We start from the raw sequence: 11,674 nt of genomic DNA, 5'->3' as shown, positions 1-11,674 counted from the left end.
AAAAGATGCTTCCAGTGAAAAGGAGCATGTTTAGGGGGTCTTGGGTCCTAAACATAATTTCCTGTGCACGTCCCTGAACAAGAACTTTCATGTACCTCAACATGTTTTTGTTTTTCTCCACAAACAGGACCTGAACAGCAGCTACTACAGGGACTACGTCAAGGAAATACTAAAGAAGAAAAAGCCCAGTAAAATCAGGTGAATGTTTCCTCCATATTGACTCTGAATCACACACAGACGAGGGTTTAGGTTTTTGACCAATAACTCTGATTCTGGAAGTAAATTTCCCATTCATTTTTCTCATAGACCTTCTGGAAAAAAATTATATTAAAAGGACTAATCAGGTCTGTGTGGTGACTAATGACCAGAAAACCTATAATTCTATTTAAAGTCTGTTTCTGAAGCGTGAGTTCGGCTGCTTGTGTCATCATTCTTCCGTCATCCTTTACACATTCCACATTTTCACATTTGTTTGAGAAATTAATGAACACAAATGTAAGAATTTGCTTTTTCTTTGCCAGTAGGTCAAAGAAATAGGCCACGAAACAGGTATTAACTTTTTATATAAAGGGTCTGAACACCGGCCGTCACAAATATCCAACAAAACCGTTTGGATCAAGATTCAAGTCGAGGAACATTTGGCAGGCGCTTTGTTTCTACTTGTCCCAAATTCGCAACATACCCAAATTGCTAGTTTTTTTTTTTTTTTGCTCTAGTCAAATTAATGATCTCAACTTAATTGCAAGGCAAGTTTATTTGTACAGCACAATTCGTACACAAAGTAATTCAAAGTGCTTTACAGAATAAGAAATACATTAAAATCATAATAAAACAAATCAAAACATAAATAATCATGAAGATTAAAATAAAAAAAAAAGAGAGACATAAATTGGAGAGAAGAGTGCGGAATGAAAACCTTTCAGTTATTTGCACAGTTAAACAGAAATGTTTTGAGTCTGGATTTAAACAGCGTCACAGAAGAGTCTGTCTCACATGTTCAACTGTTCCAGGTTTTAGCTGCATGAACCTGAAACTCTGACTCCCCTTGTTTAGTCGTGACTCTGGGCACCAGCAGGAGTTGGTCCCTGAGCTCCTCAGAGTGTGAGATGTTCATATGACACTAACATGTCACAGATGGACTTTGGTGCTCGACATGGAGACACTTGTACAAGCAGAGCTGCTTTAAAGTCTCTGAGCCACAGGAGCCAGAGCAGAGACCTGAGCACAGGACTTATGTGCTCGTACTTCCTAGTTCGAGTCAGGACCCCGAGCTGCAGCGTTCTGGATGTTCTGGATGTTCTGCAGCGTCTCACAGCTCGTTTGGAGAGACCAGTGAGCAGAACATTACAGTATCTAACCTACTGGAGACAAACGCATGAATAAGTTTCTCCAAGTCTGATTTAGGCAGTAAACCTTTGATTTTCGCTATGTTTTTTAGATGGTAAAAGGCTGCAGATGTTATTGATTTGATGTGGCTGTTAAAGTTCAAGTCTGACATTATTACCCCGAGATTTCTTGCCTGATTTGAAGGTTTTAGAGAGAGAGACTGGAGGTGATGCTGACACTGTCCCTTTGTTTCTGTGGACCAAACACTATGACTTCAGTCTTGTCAGAGTTTAGCTGAGAAAGTTGTTTTGCTGATCTTTGGACGCAGTGACAAAGTGAGTCCCTGGTCATATGCCAGAGAGACGTAGAATGCATAACTGTGGTAGGACACGTTATTGCTTAACTTAATGGCAAGGTTTATCATCTACTTAAAGGCAAAAACACACACAAAACATTTTTAATACTGTTACAACCCCAACAAGGTGAGTCCCAACATATTTAAAAAGGACACAGGGAGTCAAAATATAGCTCTTAAATGTCTTTTATTTATCGTTGGTTCTTAATTAATTAATTTATTTTTATGTTTTTAAAGAAATTTAAAGAACCCTCCCGTGCCCCAAAAAAATTATGAAAAGTAATAAACAGAAAGATGGACCTGGCGAGCCGGTCAAACAGAACAAAAAGGCTGACAGGCTGACACAGGGCAAGGAGACAGGACTGACAGAGCTGGCGAGGCCACTGCTGGGCGAGCTGCCAGCAGCGTATTTATAGGCTCCGCACAGTCAAACAAAAATAAACCATAAACAAAAACTATACCAAAAAGGACCTAATTACAACTTACTACAAAAGGGAACAAAAACAACTAATAATCCGAGTTTATGTGCCTACGCTTAACAAATACTATATACATTCAGGCGTTAAGGGGCTATAAAAGTCAAGCCTGATTCATCAGATGGTTTCACTTGGTGGAAACCGTGTGACCTCGCAGCATTAGGATTTGTTCGCGTGACATTAGGCAGGTACTTTTTTTATTTAACCAATCACTGCTGTTTGGTCGTGAGGTATGTAATGCTCCAAATCCCGTAGGAAGAAGAACAATAGCGTCTTTCTTTTCTTTATGATGAAATTCACCGAACATTCTCTTTGTTCTGACTTTAAATCCTCGATCTGGGGAATCGTTGCCAACATAGACAGATAGGGCTGGGTATCATTAAGACGTTACCGATATGATACATATCTCGATACACAGGCCACGATACGATACATACCTCGATACAGTGCACTTTCCATTCGATACAATATATTTCAAAGCGATTCAATACGGTTCAATAAAAAATAAAGTTTAAATTGTGCCTGTGACATTAAAAGCATTTGTTAAACCACTTCTTGTGCAAAGTTCAAATGAAACACAAATATTTTAATCATTAAAACAGAGAAAATGTCAAATGTGTCGCATAAATGAGTTTCTTTTCACTAAACAAGCAACAAAAACTGTAGATCTGTGACAAAATAATTCAGTAAAATATACCAAAAATACTCTTGGTGATATATCGATACAGGAGTCCACAATATCGATACTGTATCATCACAACAAATGATACGATATATCGATATTTCAATATTTTTGCACACCCCTACAGACAGATGCCACGAGTTTGACGTCATGGCTTCACAGCTCACAGTTGATTGTTTGGTGCTCGGTTCTATAACTTCTGAGGTTCTTGGCGAAGAGAAAATTCAGTTTGTGGACAAAAGTTAGTTTGGTTGAAGACGTTTCGCAGCTCATCCAAGCTGCTTCTTCAGTTCTGAGGTTCTTACAAACCGTCTAGTGCCGACATGTCAGACTCAAATTCACAGAGGCCAAAATTAAAAACTCGGACTAAGTCATGGGCCAAACTAAATATTTACTTAAAATTTTAACAACATCTGCATGTTTTCTCTTCTTTCCAGATTTGTAATGTTAAACCTTTTCTTATTAAAATAAAAGTTTAATAATAAAAGTTTTGCTTAAACATTGAATCCAGAACAAACAAAATATAAAATAAGAACAAAATTTTAAATAAATAATGTCTCTATAGTCTATCTGTGTGCGACGGGCAGCTCTAATACAGATTTGATATGATTTCACGGGCCAAATATTATTGTATTGCAGGCCAAATTTGGCCCCTGGGCCTGAGTTTGACACGTGTGGTTTAGTGTATTCTGATTCTGAACTAGTCCCTGGAGAGAAATGAAATTGAGCAGAGGCACTAGGTGACGCCGGCCTGACTAATAAAGGTTTTAAAAAGACTTGAATTTAACTTGAAGAAACCTGTAGGAACCCTGTATGGAAACATGGCACATAAAAGTTTTTTTTTAAATGTGTTTTTTGCTCTTAAAACAGCCGTGTTATGAATATTAGTTTGCATGTAGCTGGTTGTTTTATAAACTCTTCTTCTTTTTGAAAAGTCTGTGGGAAAAATTAATGGAAAATTTACTTCTGGAACTGGAGCAAGTCTTCAGTCCACTGAAACTGGACATAATCTTTGTTAAAATTAATAAATCAAGGCTAGAAGAATAATGTTTTGATTTCTAACATGATTTGACTTGTTAACTTGCCGACTTTTATGTGAAGCACTTTGTTCAGCTGAAGTTGTTTTAAATGTGCTATATAAATAAAATTGAAATGAACGTATTATTTCTTCCACATTAGCTCGTCCAGTGAGAGCCCCGGTCTGTCTCAGCGGATGGTGGACGCGGTGAAGTCGTACATCTACACGCCCGAGGACGGTGAGCACCACAACTAAAGACTCAGGCAAAAGAGGTAACCAAAATATTTAAACTGAATTAACAGAAATCTCATCAAACAGCGTTCCGTTTCCCCCTGAAGCTCGCCATCTCCTGCGTCGTCGCCTTTATAACTCTGTACCAGGTTTGTCCAAACTCTTTATTTATCTATAACAACATTTAAAGGCTCATATTGGACGATTTTATGATCTGTGTTCTGATGTCGTTTCCTCGTCACAAACAGACCTGGGGTTTTTATTGTTTCATTCACACACGTTTAACACACAAACCCTGCAGATTTAGGCTGAGTTCTTGTCTCAAACTGAAAACTGTTCCACCTTGTGATGTCATGTGGTGATACAGGAAGTGCACCACTGTGTTTTTAAACTCCACACACCTTCACTAGAATCATTTGGATAAATTTCACAGCTGGAATTGCCGATCTCTTAACCCGATCCATCAACCTCGCAGCGTTAGGATCCGTTCGCTCGACAGTAGGCGGGTACTTTTTTTATTTAACCCAGGCATGTCCAAACTATACACACATTTTTCTTGGTGAATTGGCCCAAATGACCTTGCATCAATTAAAAATGAACATTTTACTGCAAGTTTTTTGAAAATCTACCTTGATAAAAGCTCATTTTTAATATTTAGTGTGTGGTTTTGAGGATCTTAGCATGAATAAAGACTCATGGCTCATTCTAACGTGTAAAACATGGACATATTTCAATTATTCCCTGTATTGAGCATCAGTCTACGGCCCTCGATCGGCCCTCTGCTTCGTCTGTGTTTAGATTTGTGGCCCCTGATGAAAAAAGTTTGGACACCCCTGATTTAACCGATCACCGCTGTTTGGTTGTGACGTGTGTAATGTGCTGGAACACTCAGTGGTGTCCATGTAATATCCGGCACCACAGCAAACAAAGCAGAGAGTGAACATGTCAAAAGATCATTGTTGTTTCTGTGAGATGAACTTGCAAAGTAAGGGGGCAGAAAAAATGCAAAGTTTACTGTTGTGCTGTTCCACAAAAGGAACCCAGACAGACGCCACGAATTTGACGTCATGACTTCACAGCTCTTTGCCGATTGACCAGTCCGGGGTTCTAGTATAGACATGTCAAACTCAGGCCCGGGGACCAAATTTGGCCCGCGATATAATTATATTTGGCCCACGAGATCATATCAAACATGTATTAGAGCTGCTCGCCTGCAACAGATCGACTGTAGGGACATGATTTATTTAAAATGTTGTTATTATTTTATATTCTGCTTGTTCTGGATTCAGTGTTTAAGCAAAACTATTATTAAACATGTATTTTTATAAGAAAAGGTTTAACATTACATATCTCAAAAGAAGAAAAACACGTAGATGTTAAAATTTTCCAAAAAATATTTAGTTTGTCCCACAACTTAGTCCCAGTTTTTAATTTGGCCTCTGTGAATTTGAGTTTGACTCTCCTGCTCTAGTGTATTCGGATTCCTGAACTAGTCGCTGGAGAGACATGAAATTGAGCGGAGGCACTAGGAGGCGCCAGACTGGAAACCGATTACAGATGCGCAGATTGCGGTTACAGCCGCGGTGTCCGCAGCTAAACCGCGGGTCGGGCGGATGATGTGACGAAAAATAATATTTGAATTAAATTTGGACGGGTGGCGGTTTAACTCCTCAAATTTTTAAAAATATATATTACAGTCTATATTGTTAAGTGTTATGAGATGTGCGTCTTTACTTCTATGTGCAGTGTTTATAGCGGCGTGTGGCGTGTGGCGTGCGCGCCCCCGAGGCACACGCTTCTTGAATGGGCCTGCGGATCGTACAGGCGTCTATGTTTTACTGTATGTGAAATGAACGGTCAGAAGGCGACCGAAGCGAGTCAGGAAGCAATTGTCCTGTTATTTAGTGCATCTCGGCAAATAAAGCCACGATTCTTGAGCAACGACCTGGCGCATTTATTGAGCCCAGGCACTCACGGTGAGGCTCCGAACAGGGAGTTAAACCCTGAGCAATGAGCGAATGTGAACATGCACGTTGAGTGAATTTTGGAATGAATGAGCTATAGACTTTGTATTTTTATCGAGGCTCTTTAGTTTGTTTGCTGTATGATTGTTCTAAAATCTATAATCAATGGGCGGATGGCGGGCGAGTGCGGTTTTGAAAATTGGTCAAAACCTTGGGTGCAAATGGACAGCGGGTGCATGATGAGTTTTGCGTCACGATTGCGGATGAAAAAATAGCCCATCCGTGCATCTCTACTACCGATCTCTATTGAACTAACGGTAAAAGGAGCTGTTCATTTGAAAATTACAGCTTCATGACATCACAAGGTGGAAAAGAGCATTTTGAGCTTTATGAAAACAGATTAATAATAAAGCAGACCTGGGCATTGTCCAGCTCCAGGGCCACATGCAGTCGACTCTGACCGGCCGGTTTAAGCTGATTTGGAATTACAAAATAAACATATTTGATCATTTGACCTCATGCCTGGACTAAAGCTGCGTTGATCTTATTTGAGACGTGTAGTTTTTAATGACATTTTTTATAAGTCAGCCTCACTTTTTCATTACATAAACTCTTTCCAGTCTGACCAACTCATCAGAACAATGATATTTACTGCGTTTTTATAAAGAAATACAATTGATATTATGCAGAATTGAGTTAAACATTTTGGTTTTCCACAATATTTTCTGTTTCTCATGTGGCCCCATGGAAAAAATAATTGCCCACCCCTGTAATAAAGAGTTACTCAAACATGTGAATGAAACAAAACACAAGTCCAGGTCTGTTTTTCAAGAGGAACAACATCAGAACACGACTGAAACCTCACAAGAGTCAGTCTGTGTAATATAGGACCTTTAAAGGTACACTATGTAACTTTTCTGAAGGGTCCAAATTGTGATGTCATATAAGTAAGTAAGTAAGTAAATCTTTATTTATATTGCACCTTTCACAGATTAAAAAAATCACGCCGTGCTTTACAGAGCAAAACAGCATAAAAACTACATAAACAAGAACAGAAGAAGTACAGATACAGTCAACTAAAAGCCTGTCTAAAGAGCAGCTGCTTTTTAAAAGAGTTTATAGAGTCTGTCTCACGTAGAGCCGGGGCAGGGCATTCCATCATTTGGGAGCCACAGCCTGAAAGCTCACGTCACCCCGAGTTTTAAATCGGGTCTTTGGGACCATCAAGAGGCTCTGACCAGAGGACCGGAGGGTGCAGTCTGAGGAGTCGGGCGCAGTAAGTCACTGATGTACTGGGGCGCCTGTCCGTTTAAAGCTCTGTAAGTTAAAACCAAAATTTTAAAATCAACACGGAGCTTAACAGGAGCCAGTGCAGTGAAGATAAAACAGGTGTAATGTGAGTTCGTCTGTTTGGAGACTATGGACCAGTGGACTCACTTTGTCACTGCATCCAACAGATCAGTGTGTGGAGGCAAAACAACTTTCTCCAGCTAAACTCTGACAAGACTGAAGTCATAGTGTTTGGTCCACAGAAACAAAGGGGACAGTGTCAAAGCTAATCACTCCAGTCTCTCGCTCTAAAACCTTCAAATCAGGCAAGAAATCTTAGGGTAATAATGGACTCAGACTTGAACTTTAACAGTCACACATAAAATCAATAACATCTGCAGCCTTTTACCATCTAAAAAACAGAGCAAAAATCAAATGTTTACTGTCTAAATCAGACTTGGAAGAAACTTATCCATGCAAAGTTTGTCTCCAGTAGGTTAGATACTGTAATGTTCTGCTCACTGGTCTCTCCAAACGAGCTGTGAGACGCTGCAGAACATCCAGAACATATAGACTGTTCGATTAATGTGATCTTGAAATAAAACACAGAATAAAAAAAATAAATAAATCACAAAATACACAAACTGGACAGTTTTGGTGCTATTTGGTCCAATAACGCCAAAGGTCTGCAAAAAAAAAAAGAAAAGTTGAGATGTACAAAAATGTAACTGGGGTGTAAGAATTAAAAAAAAAAAATACTGTGGAGCACTTCCTGTATTACCACATGACATCACAAGGTGGAACAGAGTGTTTTCAGTCTGAGAGAAGAAGTCTAAATGTGCAGGATTCGTGTGTTAAACATGTGTGAATGAAACACGTGTGATGAAGAAACGACATTAGAACAGATCAGAAAATAGAGTTATATGGGCCCCTTAATCTTAAAGCTGCATTATGTAACCTGCTTGTTTCTATGGAGACGTCATTGCTCTGCCTGGAACAGCTCTACTTTACATTTATTCAATATTACAGATGGTTTTAAAGCTCAAAAATACCTCGAAAAACAGACATTCTGGGTGTGAGCGGGGTCGCCTCTCCACAGATCTGACCTGAAAAGTTACAGAATGCATCTTTAAGCTTCTCTGATGTGCCTCTGTGTGTTTGTTGAAGATGACCCTGCTGCTGCTGCTGTCCGTGGTGCCGACGCTGCAGATCGCGCGGTTGGGAGTCGACCTGGACATCGCCAAAGTTTTATCCGGTTTCAGAATCGATCTTTCTCCGGACAAACACGAGGTGATGAGGCTCGTGATCTTCTACATCTGGTGCGTCGAAGGTGAGTGTGTCGATGTTGGTGGAATGTTCAGTGGTTGCCTTGGCGACACAGTGCACAATAGACAATAAACTGAAAACTCAAGAAAGAAAACAAAAGTGATTTGAAGAGCAGATTTTCATTTTCCTGTGATCAGTCTGAGTGTTCATGATCCTGTTTATTAGTTTGATTTTTCAACTAAAAGTTACTTTAAAACTGTAATGTGTTATTTATTTATGACTTAATGGTGGGTTCGGTCAAGCGGTAACGGAGGGAAACAGGGTCAGATTTTTGACATTCAAATGTCTCTTATTCAGAAACTAGAGGAACTATTGAAATAAGTAAAGTATCAGAATGTAGGAAAGAGTTACACTCCAACAGGGTCAAGTTAAACCTGTGATATTCTTTCAAGTTGTTGACAAAAAATGTAAAAACTCATGTCGGTAACGGAGGGAATGAAATATGCAGCACTTTTTGGTCAATAAATCCAAACAGTGATAACTCTTGGTTCTCACTTACATATCCTTAACAAACTGGTTTGAATATTTGCTTCATATAGTTTTCTACCATATGGTACAAGATTAGGTTGAAAAACCTCTTACTTTTTGACTCATGAGATTTTTTATTAAGAAAGGTCATGGTAACGGAGGGAAAAGTAACGGAGGGAAAATTGTACAAACAAGTAGAAGGTGCAGGATTTTACATCATTTGTCAACTTTTTTCTTCTGAATACTTTAATATTACTTCAAAATGAAAGGAAACTATTCTATAAATATGTAGTATATATATATATATATTATATATATATATATTATATATATACTTTTTTTTTTTTTTTTTAAATCATGTACCTTCATCAACAGTTCAAAGATGGAATAACACAAGATATGATGAAATACATCCATTTATTGACATGATTTGCAGGTCTTTGAAATTTGGGAAATAATTTTTGTTCCATGTTTCATTACATGGTCTGTTTAAAACATATGGAACTTTAGAACCAAAAATGGAACAGAAAAAAGGTCAACAGTTTCATAAACTAGAGTACATATGTATCTGTTCAATACATTTTTATATCAGATGAATTAACTTGAATTTTTGGCCTTGTTGTTTACTTCTGCTTGACCGGACCCTTGTGCAATATGACTGTATTTAAATTATAAAACATTACACAAATATTACAGCACTTTAAGTTACTCTCAACAAAATAACAATCAGCGAGTGAAGATGCCAAACTTTTGTATTGTATTTGGACTGAACCAGGACTAAACCAGGACTGAACCAGAATTGAACCAAAATTGAACCAGGACTAAACCAGGTCTAAACTAGGACTAAATCAGTGTCTACAGTTGGTGACTCGAGGGTCTGACTGTTTCTCTGTTCACAGTGTGTTACATTTCGGCTCTGACGCTGTCGGCTCTGGTGAGCCTGGCCATGCTCATGCGCTCCATGGTTCTGCACAGGTACAGAGTGTGTGTGTGTGTACATGAGTGTGTGTGTGTGTCTGTGTGTGTACATGAGTGTGTGTGTGTGTCTGTGTGTGTGCATGAGTGTGTGTGTTATTAATCCTCCTAGACCTGGAGTTGTGTTTTGTTTCAGTCACATGTTTAACACAAAAACCTGCACATTTAGGCTGAGTTCTTGCCTCTAAAATGGAAAACACTCTCTTCCACCTCGTGATGTCACGTGGTAATTAGGTCAGTCGGAAAATAAAGTCCCACGGTCACTTCTGTTGTGGCTTTTTTTGTTATATTGTCGCATTTGTATTTGTCACAACATTTGCATTTGTTATGAGCCCCTCCCGCCTTCTGTACCACACACCTTCTCGAGAATAATTTTGATATTTTCAGCCTTGAAATTTCCAATCTGTACTAAATTAAAGGTAAAAGGAGCTGTTCACTTGAAAACCACCACTTCATGACATCACAAAGTGGCATTTTAAGCTTTGGAGATGTAGACAGACTAATAATAAAGAGTTACTCAAACATGTGAATGAAACAAAACACAACTCCAGGTCTGATTTTGTGGAGGAAACAACATTAGAACATGACTTAAACCTCAGAAGAGTCAGTTTTGTGTCATATTTGACCTTTACTCTCTCTCGCTCTCTGTCTTTAGGTCAAACCTGAAGCTGCTGTACAGAGGAGACGTCTACGGCGTGTACAACCGTCAGAGGAGGATCCGCCCGTCCAGGCCGGCTCTGGTCTGCTGGATGGGCTACACCAGCACCGCGGCTCACACCGTCGTCGGTATGTGGAGCAAATATTGTTATCAGATAAACTGGGCTGGAATGTGTTCACCTCATTCACTCTGTAAACAAATGGACGTAGTTAACCCAGGAAGTGAGAGTCCAGCGTTAAAGAAACTCAAACTCCAACCTTCACCTTTATTTATTAAAGGTCCTATATTACACAAAACTGACTCTTGTGAGCTTTAAGTTATTTTCTAATGTTGTTTCCTCATCAAAAACAGACCTGGAGTTGTGTTTTGTTTCATTCATATGTTTGACCTTTTTCACAACAGCCACAAGTGTCCCGCTGTAGGTTTGTGGAACTTCCGGTTAATGGTTTTCTGTGGCAAAATGTGTGTGTAAATGTGTGTGTAAATGTGTGTGTAAATGTGTGTGTAAATGTGTGTGTAAATGTGTGTGTAAATGTGTGTCGTTTTCTCCAGCAGCTTTATAAATCTGCCCCATCACCAAATCTTCAATCAACAAACTCCACAAAGGATAAACATTCTAACATGAACAATTTATCCACAACGATCAAGAGAAGAAAGACCTCAGAGTGATTCTAGAATTAAAAATCGATTTCATGATGTTGATATTAGCACAGATAGACGGATTTGTGCAGTTCAAATGCTACAGATGTTCAGCGATCACATGTCTAACATTTAAACTGCACAAATCTACCTATCGATGCAAATATCCATCCATCCATTTTCTTCCGCTTATCCGGGGCCGGGTCTCGGGGGCAGCAGTCTAAGCAAGGACCCCCAGACTTCTTTCACCCCAGACACTTCCTCCAGCTTCTCCAGGGGGACCCCAG

At 39.2% G+C, this 11,674-nt stretch overlaps 1 protein-coding gene across 1 annotated transcript in view; it reads left to right on the top strand.

The window, feature by feature from the left end:
• Nucleotides 1-11,674, top strand: part of stra6 (signaling receptor and transporter of retinol STRA6) — a 53,939-nt gene that overhangs the window by 23,570 nt on the left and 18,695 nt on the right. The window contains exons 8-12 of the mRNA XM_055155130.1: nt 4,019-4,095; nt 4,176-4,237; nt 8,489-8,651; nt 10,015-10,090; nt 10,746-10,876. Coding sequence (XP_055011105.1) covers nt 4,019-4,095; nt 4,176-4,237; nt 8,489-8,651; nt 10,015-10,090; nt 10,746-10,876 — 509 coding nt within the window. The remainder of the gene's footprint in view (nt 1-4,018; nt 4,096-4,175; nt 4,238-8,488; nt 8,652-10,014; nt 10,091-10,745; nt 10,877-11,674) is intronic.

The sequence above is a fragment of the Boleophthalmus pectinirostris genome, unplaced genomic scaffold (assembly GCF_026225935.1).
Source record: "Boleophthalmus pectinirostris isolate CB_2022bp ecotype Guang Dong unplaced genomic scaffold, ASM2622593v1 HiC_scaffold_2, whole genome shotgun sequence".
NCBI classification, from domain to species: domain Eukaryota; kingdom Metazoa; phylum Chordata; class Actinopteri; order Gobiiformes; family Gobiidae; genus Boleophthalmus; species Boleophthalmus pectinirostris.
Note: the sequence above shows the minus strand (reverse complement) of the source record. Positions and strands in the feature narration are given on the sequence as shown.